This window comes from Patella vulgata, chromosome 2 (genome assembly GCF_932274485.2).
Source record: "Patella vulgata chromosome 2, xgPatVulg1.2, whole genome shotgun sequence".
Classification (NCBI taxonomy): domain Eukaryota; kingdom Metazoa; phylum Mollusca; class Gastropoda; family Patellidae; genus Patella; species Patella vulgata.
This window is the reverse complement of record NC_065880.2, coordinates 91372882-91393729: the sequence shown is the minus strand read 5'-3', so window position 1 is coordinate 91393729 and position 20848 is coordinate 91372882. Positions and strand designations below refer to the sequence as shown.

Genomic DNA, 20848 nt, shown 5'->3' with positions numbered 1-20848 from the left:
CCCCCAAACATACATTATGGGAGATTAGATAAGGATCCGGCAGTTCTCACTATAAAAGTTAAAAACTAGATAATGTAAAAATAATGAAAATTTCAGTCAAATTGATCCACTCTGAACCAAAATTTTAGCGATTGAATTTTCTCTGGGTCCTGAAATGACCTAGTTTGTAGACGTTAAACCCTACTTCTCTCTCGCTCTCAATACAATATGAACCATAGAATTATACTCCAAGCAAGTGTTATTTGGTAAAAAATTATTCTTCTAAAAAAACATCACAAAAATGAACGAATATTATCAGTAGCTTTGTTTTCTGTGTTTATATGGTTAGAGTAGGTCATAGTGTCACTCTCTGGACAAACTTTCCTCATAGCACACTGCATGGCATATGTCTGTCTTCATTAGCACGGACAGTATGACATTAAACCCCATTTCATTTCATTTCTCTTCATTAGCACGGACATTAAAACCCCATTTCATTTCATTTACTGTAGATATTAACCAGACATTTGTTGGTGAAAATGTCCAATTAAGAGTTCTAGTCTGAAGTTTTATAATAAAAGATGTTATTTTTTTTTTTTTTTTCAGCCTGGTTTTAGAATAGCAGCAACTGGTGTAGTGCTGGAACTTGATAAATCTTTACAAATTGTTAAAAAATTAAAATTAACAGGATTTCCCGTTAAAATTTATAAAAAGACAGCTTTTATAAAGGTTAGATATTGTTTGTAACTGTATTCCATCTTTTTATTAGGATATTTGTTTATTAAAATTCCCAGGATGTTGGATGGCCGAATGGTTAGCACATGCACGCTGTATCATAAGGTCTGTATTGAGTCAACTGGCGTGGTTTCGATTCCCCGGTTGTACATGACAAGGAGTTGGGTCGCCTGTCCAACCTCGTGGGTTTTCAACGAGTCCTCCGGTTTCCTACCACTGCTAAAGACCCCTATGCGCAAGCAAATTATTGAAATAAAATAAAAATTGAACCATATGTTTTTCCCACAATGGCCTCTCTCTCTCTCTCTCACTCATTGATCTGTAACCTGTCTCTGATAGTTCTTTGAATGTATTTATTTGTTCAGGGTATGTTTAGTTCAGCATTAGAAGTGGCGAAATTTGAAGGTGCTAGTCTACGGACGGTCAGTGGATTAAGAGGTCAAATAAAGAAAGCTTTACGAACCCCAGAGGGAGCTTTCAGAGCAACTTTTGAAGATAAAATTTTAAGAAGTGGTAAGTTTTGTTAAATGACCACACTATATATTTACTCATATATTTATTCTCAAATCATGTTATCGCTTCGGATGTACAGAAAACAACTGCGGAGGAAACAAGGGATGCTCATTAGTCAGTCCAGAATGTCCCGAATTGACAGAATTGCAATCGAACGACACGGAATTCAGTCCTGTCAGTCTCCACAATTGAGGTGGTGTGAGTAAATTTGTGACGTGTAGCACCATGAGTCTTTTGTCACGCCAAACCGGTCGCCACATGGCATATGACCCATGCATCTTTTCTTACTACATATCTTAGTAGCCTTGTGATCCTCTAGTATTTTCACTTGTCGTCTTTGCTTCCCCTTCGCGTTGTGTATTTACTTCTTCTTGTCTATCTTAGTTAGTTAAGACGTTTGTCTTACCAGGAATGACAATGCAACAGTTTGTTTTTACATTTTATATATCATAGCTGCTTACATATGGTACAATGCATAATAGAATAAATCATTCTCTCAAACCTCATCCAGCCAGACTTGCTGGGCGAGTCTGCTGATAGAAACTGCTACATCATATGGTCTAGGAACTCACATGGTAATTTCTCCAAAATCTAATGAAAATCTGCCTTAAAAGTTGGCCATGATTTCTTTTAGAGGACCCATGGACATCACGCTCTGACTAGGCTATTCATTACCCTGAACCTGTGCAATTACTGATGATTGGTTACTAAAGCCAAATGATGCAATTAGTAAATTTCCAATCACATGTAATCTGGTAATATTTTGTTGACACATAGAACCAGCTATGTTTTGGTTCTATAACTCTTTTTATCTGTCAACCTGTCACTTATATTTTTAGTGCACCTTTAGTACAATTAATTAATGAAATATAATGCCACCATTAATTATAAGAGCAAAAATTCTAGCAATATTGCTACAGACGTAATTAAACACAACCAATATATTTCAGCTGTAGTTGGTTAAAAAAAATGTTCGTATTGAGTCGGTGCACATGTTGTAACCTGAAATCTTTTTTACCCGACTGTCATTATTCGTAGGATTTATAGAACGTTCCGGAACTTTCATTCAAGTATCCCCTAAGTGTTTCACGAAATTTTAACCATAATAAATTCAAATTTTAGTAATTTGATTGGATAATATTAGATTGATTTTAGTGCTTAGCCAATCAAAACTGAAGTATCTACTAAAATTTGGATTTTATCTTTAGTTAAGATTTTGAGCAACAGAACCCAGGATGTTAGTGTCTATTCAGCCATATTGATTTTATTACAGATATTGTATTTGTCCGAACTTGGTGTCCAGTTGAAGTACCAGAATTCTACAACCCAGTCACAACTCTTTTACTTCCTCGTGATCAGAAAAAATCCTGGGTCGGGATGAGAACTCTTGCTCAGTTGAGGAGAGAAAAGGGAATTCGTCTTGAACAAAAGGCCGATTCAATTTACAAGGTAAAGGATAGCTGTTTGTCTTTTTTAATAAATTATAGATTTTACTATATTGAAATATTTGTCTTTATGTAAAAGAAGTAATGAATTTAACGTCCTACTTTTCTGCACCCTCCAAGAGAATGAGGGAATTTGGCCCAGGCATCAACTCTAAGGCCTACTTATTTTTATTCTTTAAGTGGCATTTAGCGATCAGGGAACAAATTAACAGAACACAGTTTTTATGGGATACAATCACTAGTTTATTCTAAAAGCACGACGTTTCCACAAGTATTCTCTTATCGTTATCAATCAAGCAAAAAAAAAACAAAAAAAAACGTCATGCTTTTAGAATAAAGACATCGATTGTTTTAAAATAAAAATTGTGTTCTGTTAATGTGAACGAAATGTTATACTGATAGCAGTCCTACAACCCAGTTTTATTTCACAGACCCTCAATGCAAACTGGACCATATCAAACAAAACAGGAATGTGGACGTATATTGCTGCGTTAGCGATGCTCTTGTTGTGGTCTTCCAACTGACAGGCTGCCACTGTTATAATACACAGGGCTATTCGAATGACTGTTCCTTACAAGTGGATACCCAAGCAATCAGATTAGAATACAGATCTATATTTCGTTTTTTTTTTTTTTTAAACTTTCGATGGCCTACATTACATGAAGATCTGACTGCTTGTAGTGATAGGTCGTATCAGAGGTCATACGAGCGACTTTTGACCCTATGACGTCAGACATTTGATTCTAGTGGATTACCCATAGTTCCGTGCACCACACACAAAAGCTCACTGTAACAGACTGTTTCATTGGCTAATCCTTCACATCATCCAGAATACGCCAATGATAACAACTCTTCCAGATCCTAGTGTAGTAAAGACAAGTAAAACAAAATTTTGAACTATGAAAAACGAAACGAAATAGGATCTGTGTTGGAATCAGATTGATACCCAAGTGGACAAGTTTTCAGTTAATCATTTCTTTGTAAATCATTTTAATGTGTTGTATATTGTTTTCTTGTTACAGCCCCTTACTATATTGTTTTTATCGTTACAGCCCGTTACTATATTGTTTTTATCGTTACAGCCTGTTACTATATTGTTTTTATCGTTACAGCCCGTTACTATATTGTTTTTATCGTTACAGCCCATTACTATATTGTTTTTATCGTTACAGCCCGTTACTATATTGTTTTTATCGTTACAGTCTGTTACTATATTGTTTTTATCGTTACAGCCAGTTACTATATTGTTTTAATTGTTACAGCCTGTTAGCATATTGTTTTTATCGTTACAGCCCCTTAATATATTGTTTTTATCGTTACAGCCTGTTACTATATTGTTTTTATCGTTACAGCCTGTTACTATATTGTTTTTATCATTACAGCCCGTTACTATATTGTTTTTATCGTACAGCCCGTTACTATATTGTTTTTATCGTTACAGCCTGTTAATATATTGTTTTTATCATTACAGCCTGTTAATATATTGTTTTTATCATTACAGCCTGTTATACGTAAGAATAAGATTTATAAACCACTGGTTATACCGAGAGGTTTAAAGAAACAGTTACCATTTAAAGCTGTACCAGAATCATTGTTACGTAAAAAAGAAAGTAGCATGAAAAGAGTCGCTGTAATTAAAGACAAGAAAGAGAAAAAGGTTTGTTGGTTTCAGGTTTTATACACCGATAAAATATGACGACTTTGCAGCAACTCAAAGCAACTAGTTGCAGTCAGTTGCAAGTGTGCTTAGGTCGATCATATCAGCAACTGAGGACAACCAAGAGCAACTGAATTCGGAGCGCTCATGTCAACTCGAAACTGATAGTGATTACACTTAACAAATGACTGTTAATTTATTCATCACATGATCGACAAAATGGTGAATATCTTAGAAGAAGCATCCCAAAGGCATGGTCTGTCTTGCTACAATTCTATTAATATATTATTGTCAACATCAACATTTGAAAAGTGGATGTTTTTGTTCGCTTCCATTTGCTTATTTACAAAGTCACATGTCTCTTATCATGTGATGTTATTTCCATGGAAACGAGTTGACGCCGGTTGTAAGAACGCTCATGTCAACGGAAACTAGTTCCTGCTAGTTGAAGCGATTTTAAGAAAATTAAACATGGGCAACTCATTTCAACAGACTGAAACTAGTTGCTTTGAATTGTAAGAGGTGCTCATGCAGGTCTACATATCAGTTGCATCATAACGTCTGTCATTGAGTCAACTGCCGTGGTTTCGGTTCCCCTGTTGTACGCAACAAGGAGTAGGGTCTCCTGTCCAACCTTGTGATATTTCTCTGTGTCCCCCGGTTTCCTCCCACAACTACTGACCCCTATGCGCAAGCGAATTATTGAAGTAAAATTGAACCATATGTTAGTCCAGAAATGACCTAGTTTGTATCAAATGGACATTAAACCCCATCCCTCTCTCTATCTCTCTCTCACTCTCTCAAGGGAGTAACAATCCCTCAGTGACTTTAATATTAACCATTCTTCTGTTTTCAGATAACGAATATGATGTCGATGATGCAGACGTTATATTCTCATAAACAACAGCAGAAGAAAATCGCGTTAAAACAGGCTGGAGAAAAACGCAAAAAAGAAATCAAGAAAGATGAAAAGAAACGAAATCAGCGACAAAAAGAATTGAAGAAAGAAATATTTAAACAGATCGGACGATCAGAGAAGAAAAAAGACTGAATTTGAAAAACCTGATGAAGGGTTTTATTATAACATGGATTGTATAGTTACGTGGTGGATGTCAATCATGGCCATGTTTGAAAATAGGAATTTGAAAAATATGCTAGTTTTTACGGTTTATAAGTTGACTAATGGACCCTAAGAAATTTCAGTCAATTTTGAAGACAGACGGTCAAGACTAGCATATATGACCGCACGAGTTGAAACCCCATGTTTCTAATCATAACACTCGCGTGTTATATTCTGTCAACTATTGATATGAATACGGACAAATTCTTATGAATGTAAAATGTACAAATAGAGTGTCAGAAATGAAAACTTTTGAAGTTTCTCTTTCAGAAAATGCGACAAATTTAAGTCCAAATGTAGTTGATATCAAAAGTTCTAGAGTTCATTATCCTGTGGTGACTACTGTACCTCCATGGACCATCTTATTATACACATAGCTTGAAAAAAAATAAACTGAAGCTCCAATATTTTAAATATTCAAAAACAAAATTACCAAAACACTGGTAATTAAAAAATGGAAGCGAGCATTGTTCACAAATTGCATGCCACAAATATTTTTGTCTTTAATTGACTGACAGCAATATCAAGTGGTAATACTTTTATACATGTCATTTTGTGTAAATGACTTTGTTCAAGTGTGTTAGTCCCAAAATGACCTAGTTTGTGTTGAGTGGACGTTAAACCCCATTTCTCTCTCTCTCTTGTTCAAGTGTGCATATTGAATATATGTACATATGTTTTGTGTAAATGAATTATATCTAATGTGTATATTGAATTCATATTACATCATGAAAATATAGATAAAATACTTATTATAAATACATATTTATGTTAGGGGGCGTTGGGTGGCCAAAGGGTTAATGTGTGCGCGTTGGATTATACGGTCTGTCAATTAGTCAAGTGGCGTGATTTCGATTTCCCGGCTTGTATAAGACAAGGAGTAGGGTCGCCTGTCCAACTTGGTGGGTTTTCTCCAGGCCCCAAGTAAATTCTTAATGTAAGTCTGAGAATGCTTTGTAAACTTGGGACCAGTTCCTCCGGTTTCCTCCAACTTCTAAAGACCCCTAACGCAAGCAAATTATTGAAATAAATTGGAATGACCAAGCTTGTGTTGAGTGAATGTTAAACCCCATTTCTCTCTCATATTTGTTTATTAACCCTTTAACACTTGGAGTTCCGTAAATGAAATGAAATGGGGTTTAACGTCCTACTGTTCTGCTCCGACTGGGCTAATGAAGACAAGCATATGCCATACAGTGTGCTATGAGGAAAATTTTGCCCAGACAGTGGTACCACGACCTACTCATATCTAATTCCAACTGTCAAGGGATCTTTTACGTGCACGCCAATGTGTACACATGACCTCGGTTTTTGGTCCCATCCGATCGACTAGACAACTATCCTTGTGAGGCCCTCCGTCCTGCATCACTAACAAGGGTAAACCATGCCGTACAATCTGGATGAACTTTCTCGGCCAATGCAGGGATCAAACACCCGACCTCCAGGCTAGCGAGCCAGCGTCTTACCCACTTAGCCACCATGACCCCCGAAAACCAGTATGAACTGTATCCTTTCTCTAATTTGCTTCAAGCACTGTAAACTAAAATTATAAGTTGTGTGATTTCCCTCCAGATACATTGGATGTGGTATCAGGTGTTTTATTAGGTATACCCTGCCTCATGCACAGCACTATTTACAGCCAGACTTGTAATAATGGCACACTGTTGGGGTTTAAGGGAGTTGCTGACATGGATAGCTTTAATACATCCCAAGGGGAAGTTGAGTACATAAATACATGCAAAATCGTATACGCCAAGCACCATCACTCTTACTTAATTAAAGTTATGCTTTCTCCAAAGTCTTGACCAATCAAATAGCTTCTCTCTGATTTATCTAGGCAGAAAATATTTACCTATTGAACATCTACATCAACCCAAATTCTTGATCAATCAAATAGCATATTTATTAGCAGAAAATGCACCTTACAAACATCTACTGACAGATGAACCTACTCAAATAGTCCCCTGCTTTCTTATAAAAGGTGAGAGACAATTATGAAACATGAAAAACTTCATATCGTTGGTAAAGTGTCAAAAGGGTAAACCTAAGATTTTCTAAAGATTAAGAAATAAAACCTTTTGCATTTCAAAATTTCATCAAATCAAGATACAACATTTGGACACATAATATCCAGAACAGTTCTAATTGGCGTAGAGATACACAGCTTAGACAGAAATGTGCATTTTAATTGGGAGATTTTAAAAATGCAAAAAAGTGTATTTGACTAATTTCCCCGAGATACACCCTTTTGACACTTCACCGACGATATGTTAGTCTCCAATTGGCCAATGTGTTGACTTTACTCCATTTTCTTTGGTGCTGAGTTTAACAAAATTACTCCAAGAACTCCAAATTTCAAGTGATACATTATTTACTATATGAAATTCTGCTGTCTAACTACAATTAGCTTGAGAACACACACCAAGCTATTTGACAATGATTTTAGTATACTTTGAGAATTTTCCCAAGTAGTTATTCTGTTTCCATTTAATAAAATTGAAAAAGTGTATTTAGTCTTAGCGTGTATGTGAAACAGAGTAGAACTACATTCCGAAATAGTAGGTGTAGGCCCCTATATACTAATTGTTTAATATGGCCGCCAATCAGGGCAGAGATTTTTTCCGAAAGCAGATATTTATCTACATCTTCAAGAAAAAATAAATTCTTTAAGTAACAAATAATTTATTTTATAAAATATAAATTAACAAATTTACATTTCAATCTTTTAGAATATTTTATAATAGACAGGTTACATAGCACTACAATATTACTGCAATTATATCATTTTCAAATGAATTGTTAGTAACTAAATGAATTTTACTTTTCTCAAATAAAACAAATGTAGTTCATCTTATTATCGAATACTTAAACTAGATATAAACAAGCCAACAGTGAAGCTAATATCCCATGATGTTAAACCAGCCTACAATTAGGCTGATTTCACCTAAAACTAGATATAGACAAGCCAACAGTGAAGCTAATATCTCATGTCTTAACCAAGAATAAACTAAGCCTACAATGAGCCTGATATCCCCTACCTTGATCACAACATAAAATAGTGAGGCTGTCTCAATCCCAAAATAGATGATATTCATTTAATTACATGCTCGTGTATCTTTTTATAAAACAATGACCAATCAATGTTTTCTTATAATTGATGTAATAAATGGCCATTAAATTCCATTTGTAATGAAGTAAAAAGCTGTCATTATTGATGTAACCAGTCATTAAATTTCATTTTGAAATGAGGTCAAAGTCAGATACAGTCATTTTGTAAAGAGGTATAAATCAGATACAGTCATTTTGTAATGAGGTCATTTACACATTAGATAGTCATTTTGTAATGAGGTCAAAGTCAGATACGGTCATTTTCTTCCTTGATTCACAATTTATGTAGAACTAGCTTGCCATCATTGTTTTCCTGGCTAATTATCAAATTCTGATGAATATTGATTCTATTTCTTATGAGAGTAGAAACCTTTTCCAGTCTTCATACCAAGATTACCCTCACTGACAAGTTTATTAAGGAGTGGGCTAGGCTGGAAAAGGGGATTCTCTGGAAACTTCTCATGCCAACCTGTAAACATACAAAAAGATATTTATCAATACAAGAAATATAAGACATTTTCATAGAAGGCTTGATCTCGCTTTAACTACGTACATCTTATCAAGGCCTTCACGTAATACCCTGCATATTTCGGCACAAATTTCAATTGGGTACAATCCCAGCTGGTGAGCTTATCAGATTCCTCGATCGTCGTGAATACCAAGTCTCACGCTTTCAAGCTAAAATGTCTACCTGTGATAATCGAGTTGCAAAGTTCAAGGTTTGTTCAATGTCAAGGTTTCCATGGAGGTCGTGATGTCACAACCTTTGACTGGACGCTAATGTTCACGTGTCTGTAGATAACGTTGCTATAAGTTCGGGAATTGTGAAATAATCTAGCAACATCCAGATGTTGTAAAACTTGTAGTCGTTGCTTTAGGAACATGATGATCCGTAGGCTAGCAGACGACATAAGTTATATCTGACAATCATGTTTATGAAATGAAATGGAGTTTAACGTCCTACTGTTCTGCTCCTAACCTGGGCTAATGAAGACAGGCATATGCCATACAGTGTGCTATGAGGGAAATTTTGCCCGGACAGCGGCACTACGGCCTACTCTTATATCGAATTCCAACTGCCAAGGGATCTTTTACGTGCACAGCTATATGTGTACCCAGGATCTCGGTGACATGTCCTTCTAATATAAATAAACAATCTGATTATAACACAGATCCTATTTCCTTTCGTTTTTTATGGTTCAAAATTTCCTTTTACTTGTCTTTACTACACTAGGATCTGGAGGAGTTGTTATCATTGACGTGTTCTGGATGATGTGAGGGATTAGCCAATGAAACGGCCTGTTACGGCGAGTTCTTGGCCTTTTAAAGAACGGAACAATGGGTAAACCACTAGAAGCGTCAACGCTGATTGATTAATTAATGTCCGATGTCATAGGGTCAAAAGCTGCTCGTTTTACCCCTGACGTGAACTCCTACTACCACCGGTCAGATATTCATGTAGTGTAGGTCATCGAAGGTATAAAAAAACAAAACGAAATATAAATCTGTATTTTAACCAGATTGTATAAATAAAAGACATTACCATCAATAATAAATTTTGTTGTGTCGAGACCAACATAATCAGCCAATTCAAATGGGCCCATGGGATACCCAGCACCTAGTTTCATAGCTGTATCAATATCTCGTGGCGATGCATCTCCTGTAAATAAATAGTCAGCTTTAAGTAACGATGCATCATTTGCATTTTTCGGAAAATATCAATGCTAATATGTGATTGTTTCACATTTAATTAACCCCTTAACTGCGTAGTTTTTAAAACGTTAACTACCCCCTATTGCGTAATTAATTTGACGAAAAACGTCATTTTGGACCTTTTCATTTCTGAATACAAAATTTGGTAGTCTGAAACCAAATTAAAACTAACAGTAAATAGAGTTGTCGTCTCCCTTCAATTAGATTTCCTCGACCAGGCGTAATATAACGTCTTACACATGCTGCGATCGTGTTCGAAGAATAGGTTAGGGAAAATACCTCCAGGACGTTATATTACGTCCTACACACGGTGAGTGGCAGTTGTCCAGGACGTTATATAACGCCCTACACAGTTAACGGGTTAAAAAAACAAAATGAAAATGCCAACACTAGATAACCTCCAGTATTGGATTCAGTCGGATTAAGAACAGGCCTGTCAATTTAGTTTGAGGCAAATAGGGAACAGCATAGATCATTGTAGCTTGCAAAAGATGATCAGAGACTATAACTAAGTATTGTTCTACATAGATACACTGACCCAACATATTTTATCATGCCTTGATGAGAGAGAGGGAGAGAGAGATTAACGTCCACTGACACAAACTAGGTCATTTCAGGACTAACATATGGTTCAATTTTATTTCAATAATTCACTTGCGCGTTGGGGTCTTTAGCAGTAGGAGCAAACTGGAGAACCCGGAGAAAACCCATGAGGTTAGACAGGCACCCCTACTCCTTGTCTGCTTGATAAAGACTAGAGAGCCTAGTCGAAACAGTAAAATAAATACAGCTGGATATAAGCTTCAGACATTTGGTCATAGATGCTTCTCATACACTGTACCAAACCTATGGAATTCATTACCCTTTGACCTTAAAGAATTCACAATCGCTTGGCTGTTTTAAGAAGCAATTAAAGACTCATCTTTTTTTCGACTGCTTATTAGTTGTTAACATTAATTGTGTTTTTATCTTGTGATAAGCGGAGAGCTAAATGCACCTTGAGCATTAACTTTAATGGATCTGTGCGCAATACAAGAACTCACTATTATTATTAAGCTTTCATATGTATTACATATGAAAGCTTATTGTTTCTGTTAAGATTATTATTATTATTTTTTTTTTTTGTGTTTTTCCTGCAAATCTTATATCTCAGAATCTAACCGTGGGATCTTTCTGAAACTTTGACCTACCCCCCCCAAGAATGGGTGGTGGCTTTGGAATAGGTATGTTTTCAAAACGTTTTACACATCCGAAATCACCGAATTTTACGAACGAATGCATTTGACCTACATTGCTGTAACTTTGTGACTTTTTGACCTATTTTACTAAAAAAAAATTCTTTGAGTATCTTGAATCATTTACTTCAAATCTGCAATTTCGGATTTTTCGAATTTCAAAAATTTGTCGCTGTGATTTCGAACCGGAAGTTAAAATCAACTTGACAACTTCTTTAATAGTTGCACGATTTTCATGAAATTCAGTATGTAAGTAGATCTTACCGATAAAACTTCAAAAATGTCATTAGAAATTTTCTGTATTATCTCCCCTTGATGAAATTAAGGATCAAAGTTTTAAAAAAAATCGACGAAATATAGGTCCGATTGCCGTGAAATTGTATTTCTTTACTAGTTACGACACTACTGATTCGAACACAAAATATGGAGTTTGTAGCCCAAACCGGAAGTGCCACCATCTTGAAATGTGAAATATTGCTAAGGCTTTTTTGATATTTTACTTACAGACAAGGGGATTATATTTTCCAAATCCTTGAAGGAAAGCCCATAAAATGTAGGCAGTAGAATTTTGATTTAGGTCAACTGATGGACGCCATTTTGAATTGAAAATGAAAAATAGTGAAAAATCCACATTAATGGGCTTGAAAACATACACAATTGGTCGTGACTTAGAGAATGTGTCTCCTATTACCGAAATTATTACATTTCAGGATAGCCTGGATCATGGTCGCATGTTTGGTATTTGAATATTTCAAAAATTCGAATTTCTTCTTTGATGTTTTCCGTGCCGACAAGGTTGTTTTCGAGTTTAGCTGGTTTTGTTTTTGCGCATGCGCTACACAGGAACCAATGGTACCGCGAGTACTAAATTCCGGCGAGCAACTTTTCACGTTGATACCTAGGTACCGTGAAAATTTCAAGGTGATACCTGCATTCGTTCAAGTCGTTTGTTATGTCACCTGCCTTTCGTCGTTTTTTTTTCTAAGTCAATTTACGGCTTCCATGAGGGGAAAAAAGTGGAATTTCGCCGTGACACCGGCACCGATTGTCCGAAAACCATGAAATTTGGACACAATACGCCCATTACCACCCCGGACTCTGTGCTTTAACCCCATTTTGATCCCATTAAAAAAAAAGAGTTTTAGCAAAAAACGATTTTCGGAATTTAATATTGGTTTTAACCCTGTAATACCCAGACATGATATACATATTATTATAATCCCTTTGAAATATTTTAATTATTTACTGCTATAATATGAATTATCACTTATTCCCCGTTAAATAAATATCGGTCATCGGGTGCAGCTGTACAACTTGAAGGACCCTGGCCTCAAGTCAATTTACGGCTTCCATGAGGGGAAAAAAGTGGAATTTCGCCGTGACACCGGCACCGATTGTCCGAAAACCATGAAATTTGGACACAATACGCCCATTACAACCCCGGACTCTGTGCTTTACCCCCATTTTGATCCCATTAAAAAAAAGAGTTTAAGCAAAAAAACGATTTTCGGAATTTAATATTGGTTTTAATTAATTTTGAAATTGCAAATGCAAAGAGATTTTATCGCCTCTTCCGTATGTTATAGGTATTGGTACTATACACATTATCCATAAAAGCCAATTTTTTAAAATGACCGTAACGATGTATCAACACTAGAAACCGAAATCGCCTATTTTGACATTTTTTGACTGCTGAGGCATCCTTCCGGTGGTCCAAATCTCTGGAATTTCTAGCGGTTGGCTGCGCCGCGATGATATTTATCACACATTAAATTGAGAAAATCCTCAGATATCAAGAACAATAAAAATTCGATAAAGTACGGCAATTTTTTAAGCAAAAAACCTTTGATTGTTGGGGGTGGGTTTCGAATTTATTTTGAATGTTCTCGGAATCCAACACTCTTCTATTTTTAATATGTGATAGCTAGAATCCCAAGGTACATTCTGTGCAAATTTGAAGGCAATCGGAGCACAGGAACGTTGCCTGGGCAGAGCAAATCAACCCGGTTGCGAAAATTTGCTCATTCTTCAAAGTTATTATAATATTGTGTTATGACCGCCATCTTAGATACACCGTCACTTACCAAACCACTCCGAAATATACCCAAAATCCCCAAATCGACCATAATTTCTTTTAACTTCGCGCATGCGCCGCGCTGGAACCAAAGGTACCATTACTACCAAATTCCGGCGAGGAACTTTTGACGTTTGTACCTAGGTGCCCTGAAAAATTCAAGGTGATACCTGCATTCGTTCAGGTCGTTTGTTCCTCACATGGTTCCTGCCGTTCGGCTTTTTCCGCGATTTACGGCTTCAGTAAGGGCGAAAAAAGAGGAATTTCGCCACGCCACGACACCGGCGCCGATTGTCCGAAAACCATGAAACTTGGATACAATACGCCCATTACCACCCCGGACTATGTGCCTTACTCCCATTTTGATCTGATTAAAAAAAAAAGAGTTTTAGCAAAAAACCGATTTTCGGAATTTAATATTGGTTTTAATTAATTTTGAAATTGCAAATGCAAAGAGATTTTATCGCCTCTTCCGTATGTTATAGGTATTGGTACTATACACATTATCCTTAAAAGACAATATTTTAAACTGACCGTAACGATGTATCGACACTAGAAACCGAAATCGCCTATTTTGACCTAAGTCGACAATTTTTGTTTTGTATTTTTCCCATTTTGTTCATAAGATAAATGTAATTTTTCAGATACCTGATGACATTTATACTTATTGTTTCAATAGATTCTAATAAACCCCTTTGCAGTTAATATGAAAGCTTTCATATCTGCTATGCAGATCTAGTTATTATTATTATTATATACAACTCAAGAGCTGTTCAGGCACGTTCAATTGTATTCCATTGAATTGTATAAATAAGCTTGCTAACCTCTTTCCATGAGTCTTACTGCTTCCAGCATATAAGGTACCAATAATCTATTAACAATAAACCCTGGTGTATCCTAAAATATAATATAAATACTTAGATAACCCTTATAGTTAGTTCTACCTGGTAAATACCAGGAAAATATAATATAAATAGTCACATACATTGTCTAACTTAAATGTAATATAAACATTGACTAACATAATCTATTAACAATAAACATTGATGTATCCTAAAATATAATATAAATAGTTAAATAAACATTATAGTTCTACCAGGTGTATCCTAAAATATAATAGAAATACTTAGATACATAGTCTAACATAATTAGGACTGAAAATGACCATTATAGTTCTACCTGACAAAATGTCAAGACTCCATGGAACCAGTACCTCAACAATTTGGACTTGAGCTAAAGATGTATTAATGACATCAATGAATTCACTCAAAAAAAGTCAAATCTGTTTCTAACAATGTGTCTTACTTGCAGGAATGTTTGCAGTATGTTGCCAAGATTTCTTAGATGTTGCAAATACGTATGATTATCCTAACAATCCCAAGAGGCTAAAAAATTCTGGACCTACGAACATTTAAAATAAAATAAATATGTTTAATAATAATCTTACCTTACATTCTACTGTAACTTTACCCATAGCTTTACCAAAATCTACTAATGATTTAAATGTTTCATCACTTGTATCCGGGGTACGGATAACCTGACACAAATAGAAATTAACAAATATAGAGGGGGAAAGGGGATTCATCATCCACTCAACACAAACTAGGTCATTTCGGGAGTAACATATGGTTCAAATTTATTTCAATAATTCGCTTGCGCATAGGGGTCTTTTGCAGTGGGAGGAAACCGGAGGGCCTGGAGAAACAGGGTTCCCGCGGCTTTGTCAAACATTTTTTCAAGGATATTCAAAGATAAATATACGTCAAATTCAAGGATTTTCAAGGACATTTTTTAGCCTAAAGTTACAATTTTTCATCTTAAAAATAACCAAAACATTACCAACTATCGTTATAATCTCATATTTAAAAGGAATTGAAGACATTTGAAATAAAATTAAGGATCTCAACTGAAATTCAAGGATATTTTCCTATTTCCGCAAAATTCAAGGATATTCAAGACCTTGAAAATGAAATTTTAAATTTAAGGATATTCAAGGATTTTCAAGGACCGCGGGAACCCTGAGAAAACCCACGAGGTTGGAAGGCGACCCTACTGCTCGTCACGTACAAGCATTGAATCGAAACCCTGCCAGGTGACTCAATGACAGATGTTATGATCCAACACGCACATGTTAACCATTTGGGGCAAAGGAGTCGTTTACCAGTTGGAGGAAACGGGAATCTTAATAAAGATAAACTAGTTGATATCAAAAAATACAAAATTGATGTTTAAAATGAAATGGGGTTTTACATCCTACTTATTGGACATTTGTAAAGGGTTTAAGAAGCGTAAAAATGTCCCGTTTTATTCTGTACAGCAGGACTAAACTATCTTCCACTACTCTAGATATGTTGTGTCCCCCGTCCTAAATAACAGCTTTAAAAATTCTTCCTCTATGCTTCTTCGGGGCTACGGTGGCACAGCGGGTGAGACACTGACTCGCTAGTCTGGAGGTCCCGGGTTCACTCCTAGTGCTGGTCGAGAAAGTTATCAGGATTTTCCGGCATGGGTCCCCCTTGTCAGTGGTGCAGGACGGAGGGCCTGACAATGACAGCTGTCTAGTTGTTCAAATGGAATGAAAAACCAAGGTCCTGTGCGCACATTCGCATGTACGTAAAAGATCCATTGGCAGTTGGAATTTGATATAAGTGTATACCGTAGCGCCGCTGCCCGGGCAAAATTTCCCTCATAGAACACTGCATGGCATATGATCGTCTTCATTAGTCCAGTCAGAGCAGAACAGTAGGACATTAAACCCTATTTCATTTCTATGCTTCTTAGAGGTCTATTCTCTTCAAGATTAATAAGTTTGTTTCGACTAACCTCCACTAGTTTCATCATAGGTACAGGATTAAAATCATGTAATAACGGTCAGCTCTTTATCTAAAGCCCGGCCCATACCGCCACGACTTGCCCAGACTCTATCCAATGCAACGTCTTGTCTCAGATAATCAGTGCAGTGTGGACAGTCCCACGACCACAATTCAATCGATTTCCGTCGCGTCGTGGCCTGTCGGCCCGATTGAACATGTTCAATCGTAGTCGGATGCAGTTGGTTGCAGTCGTAACTTATCGTGTTTGTGTGGACACTCACACGACGCGATCAATTGGCAAAATATAATGTCACTTTTATGCTTCCGGTTTACTTTTGGAATCACTCGCTAGAGGGAAGTGGCGTAACTCACGACGCATAATCTGTGAGAGTCGGGCCTGTGTGGACTGATACCGTCGTTGGCAAGTGAAGTAAAGACGCGACCCTATTTTGTTTTACAACTACCCAAGACGCGGAGTCCTGTTGGCTTGTGTGAAGTCGTAGCGGTATGGGCCGGGCTTAAATTTACATAATGTGTCTTTAATACGTTTGTTTCGACTAACCTCCACTAGTTTCATCATAGGTACGGGATTAAAATAATGTAAGCCACCAAATCTGTCTAAACGTTTCGTTGATGCTGCTATATCACCGATTGGTAGAGACGATGTATTACTAGCAAATATTGTATGTCTGAAACACAAATATGATAATTTTAAAAAAGTTGTTATTCCATAAGCAGCTTTATATCAAAAATCTCCCCGAATGACAAAACACATAATTAGACTTACTGACAGACACCCCCTCCCCCCAACTGCAAGTGTGCTATGAGGGCAATTTCGCTTTGGACAGTAGGTTTTCCACCCATACTTCTTCCGATTCCAACTGCCAAGGATTCTTTATGTGCATGCTAAAGTGTACAAAGGGCTTTGTTTTTTGTGTGAAATGAAATGAAATGGGGTTTAACGTCTTATCCCGAATGGGCATACGCCAAACAGTGTGCTACGAGTTAAATCTTACCCAGACAGCAGCTCCTTGGCCTACTCTTTTATCGAATCCCAACTGTCAAGGGTTCTTTTATGTGCACGCAAATGTGTATGGGACCTTGGTTTTCCGTCCCATCTGAATGACTAGACAGCTGTCCTTGTCAGGCCTCCATCCTGCACCACTGACAAGGGAAAACCATGTTGGAATTGTTTTTTTGTACCATACGAATGACTAGTAACTGTTCCTTGCAAGAACCAATGTCCGACGGAGCCATCATGGCTGCTTCACTTGATGGAATTAAGTTTACTATAAAATTATACTTACTGTGGAGCTGCTTCGTCTAATGATTTAAAAAGTTTTTGTTTAACATCGAGATTTTCTACAATAGCTTCAATAACTAAATCGGTATTAGCTGCTGGAACAGTGGGATCAGTCTCGGTTTTAATTCGACTAATGATTTCATTAATAAACGATTCACCTCCCTACAAACAAAACAGGACAGAAATTATTGGAGGAGAGAGAGAGAGAGAGGGGGCGAGAAATGGGGTTTAACGTCCACTCACATAAACTAGGTTATTTTGGGACCTTAAGCTATCACATACGAGAGAGAGCGAGAGAGAGAGAGAGAGAGGTTTAACCTCCGCTGGATACAAACTAGGTCATTTTGGGACTAACACATGGTTCAATTCCATTTAAATAATTCGCTTGCACGTAGGGTTCTTTAGCAGTGGGAGGAAACCAGAGAACCCGGAAAAAACACATGAGGTTGTGACTCAATGACAGACGTTATGTTGCAATGCACACCTTAACCATTTGCCCCCCCCACACACACACACAAACACAGTTCCTTGCAAAAAATTAAAAATTTGAGAAATGAAATGAAATGGGGTTTAACATTCTACTGGGCTAAAGAAGACGAAGAAAATTAAAGAAAAGTGATTTTTTTTAAATACTGGTACAGTCCAGGTCTACCTTTGGATCATCTGCAAATTTTTTCTTGGCCACCCTCTGCAAACTTTTGTTCATGTTAGCCATTGATTTACTTAAAATATCATCTGTCTGGTCAACCAAAGCTACATTATGACCTGTTGCCGCGGCTACCTGAAATTATAAATGTAATGATGTTTACTCTCCTGTCAAAACACGTCAAAGAGAAACAAACTGATAATTCTGGGATTGACATCATTAGAATTCTATTTCAATATTTCGCCTTGGTGCATCCGGAGTCTTTAAGAGGTAGAACCCAATGGAATCTAGTAGGTATGTGAAGCTTGGCATCGACATCATGCCACCTGACAAAATGGCAGACATTATGATCCAAAGTACATACATGTATTAGAAATGAAATAGGGTTTAACGTCCTACTGTTCTGCTCCGACTTGGCTAATGAATGCGGGCATACGCAATACAGTGTGCTATGAGGGAAATTTTGCCAGTACAGCAGTACAACTACCCACTCTTATATTGATTTCCAACTGCCAAGGGATCTTTTAAGTGCCTGCCAATGTGTACACGGGACCTCCCAATCACTATATGTTGTCCCTTGCCAGACTCTCGGTCCAGCACTACTGACAGGGTGAACCACATGGTAAATTTCTGATGAACTTTCTCGGCCAATGCAGAGATCTAACACCCGACCTCCAGGCTAGCGAGTCTGCGTCTTACCCACTTAGCCACCATGGCTCCCAGTGCATGTTAGGCCATTTGGCGACCCTGACGACAATCCTTTTGAGACTAACATTAACACAAAGAGTCTTAAAAATGGTAACATAGGATCTATATTATTAATTCATTGTGGAAACATGACAAAGATCAGGTGCTAGAGGTGTAAAATAGTTAACAGAATTTAAAACCTTGTCAAAAGTGCATTTCCTGCCTTATGCATAACACCAGAAGTGTGAACAAGTCGTGGAACCTCAAGTTCGAGTCGAGTCCCAAGTTGCCGAACCTCAATTCCCAAGTCACTGACTTTAATACGGAGTCGAGTCGACTGCCAAGTCTTCACAAAGCCCCGAGTCCTGTTCAAGTCGCCACTTCATCAAATTAGTTAGCAATTCGTGACGAATAACGTAAGTTTGAGATATGCCACCACCCCGCGACTTGAGTCCTAAGTTCTTTCAAGTCGTGAGTCTAGGGTCCAAGCCGAGTCCAAGTCGAGTCTCGGGTCGCAATAAATTATAAATTTTTGAGCAACATTTAATTGCAATTTAAACCTTAATTAGCTTTAGTCTTTATAATTCATAATCATAATTTTAAACATGAATGTCAATGTATTTATATTTTTGTAAAATAATTGATGGGGGGAAATAAATTTCATAAAATAAACTCTGGCTTTATATTAATATTATTAGGTAAGGCTGACCTTAAAAATATCTTTGTTTCGCCTAACGCGACCGACTAACTAAAACCACCCCCGACTTAAATTATTTTATTGCACTTTTCCGCGATCTTTTTATTTTATTTTGTGTGTCAACCTGAAATATATCACGAGAGTTATTTCCCTTTACTATGGCTATGGTTTGATTCATTATTGAAACTGGTTGATCAAGACGAAAGCATCATAGGTGTCGCTTCTCAACAAAATGGTTGCAGACGAAAGCACGTCCATTCCCACGAAATGATTCTGCCTCTATTTTTCTCAAAGAAGGCACAACCCGCACGATCGTTATAAAACGTGTTGAGGGAGTTTCAAACGTCAGTTTGTGGCAATTCGTGTGCGAGTCGTGCATCACGAAAAATCCCGATGTCATTGATTTGTTTGCCAATAAAAGAGCGAATGTTTGCACCCGGAAAATTATCAAGCTGCCAAATTAGCTCTTAAAAAAAAATCTGAAAAAAAAACCGACCTACCGACCCCTCTCCTCGATTGTGGGTCGGGTTTGGTGAAACAAAGATATTTTTAAGGTCAGCCTAATTATGCATATTTTTATTGAATAAATAATGTTAGATATTAAAAAAGACAAGCATTAAATTCAACGCTCTTTGTCTTCTTAATATTCGTTTGGGAGAACCATGGACCTTATAATACTTTATTATAATGTATTATAAGGTCCATAGGAGAACGTCTGACTCTGAAGAAAGGGTCCAAAGTTCATGATAAAAAAAATCATGTCAGCTATTTATGCAAGGTTTGCCGAGTCCATGTCATTTCTGAAAAATGCATCTTAAAAATTTTAACCTGGGCAATACCCGAACCCATCAAGCCGCTACCAATAACTGTCACGTGTTTTATCTGCGCCATAGCTGACGAGCTGGAAGAAAAACTTCGGCTGAAAACTTGAAGAAACTGAGCCATGTTTTCTGCTCTTTTGACTATCTTCGTCTCACTGAAAAGAAGAGCTCGGTAATGTAGTCTTTAGCATCCAGACTCTTCGTTATCAGTAGTCTTGTTAGACCAGTCCCTTTCCCGGCCGTGGTAATCAAGCTGTCCAGGTAAAAATACAGGTGAAATTTCTGTACGCATGCGTAGACGT

General features: G+C 37.0%; 2 protein-coding genes across 3 annotated transcripts in view; one reads left to right on the top strand and one right to left on the bottom strand.

The window, feature by feature from the left end:
* Window positions 1–6212, top strand: part of LOC126810046 (ribosome biogenesis protein BMS1 homolog) — a 27961-nt gene extending 21749 nt beyond the window's left edge. For both annotated transcript variants that reach the window (XM_056098659.1, XM_050534983.2), the window contains 5 exons: window positions 586–708; window positions 1080–1227; window positions 2501–2676; window positions 4174–4329; window positions 5186–6212. In XM_056098659.1, coding sequence (XP_055954634.1) covers window positions 586–708; window positions 1080–1227; window positions 2501–2676; window positions 4174–4329; window positions 5186–5380 — 798 coding nt within the window. In that variant the 3' untranslated portion in view covers window positions 5381–6212. The remainder of the gene's footprint in view (window positions 1–585; window positions 709–1079; window positions 1228–2500; window positions 2677–4173; window positions 4330–5185) is intronic.
* A 1149-nt stretch (window positions 6213–7361) lies between these two features.
* Window positions 7362–20740, bottom strand: LOC126810127 (hydroxyacyl-coenzyme A dehydrogenase, mitochondrial). Its single transcript, XM_050535112.2, has 8 exons — window positions 20554–20740; window positions 18348–18476; window positions 17700–17857; window positions 16955–17081; window positions 15027–15116; window positions 14404–14476; window positions 10101–10217; window positions 7362–9026 (listed from the first exon to the last, which is right to left on the bottom strand). Exons 1-8 carry the CDS (start codon window positions 20668–20670, stop codon window positions 8905–8907), a joined length of 933 nt encoding a protein of 310 aa, XP_050391069.1. The 5' UTR covers window positions 20671–20740; the 3' UTR covers window positions 7362–8904.
* Window positions 20741–20848: the final 108 nt, after the last annotated feature.

Bases quoted from the DNA above. Each gene is read 5' to 3' on its own strand.
- LOC126810127 (XM_050535112.2), bottom strand. From the start codon at position 20,670: ATGGCTCAGTTTCTTCAAGTTTTCAGCCGAAGTTTTTCTTCCAGCTCG. The intron at 17,858-18,347 runs GTAGACCTGGAC...TTTTGTTTGTAG, and splicing joins AATTTGCAGATGATCCAAAG to GGAGGTGAATCGTTTATTAA. The intron at 10,218-14,403 runs GTTAGCAAGCTT...ATTTATTTACAG, and splicing joins AGTAAGACTCATGGAAAGAG to GAGATGCATCGCCACGAGAT.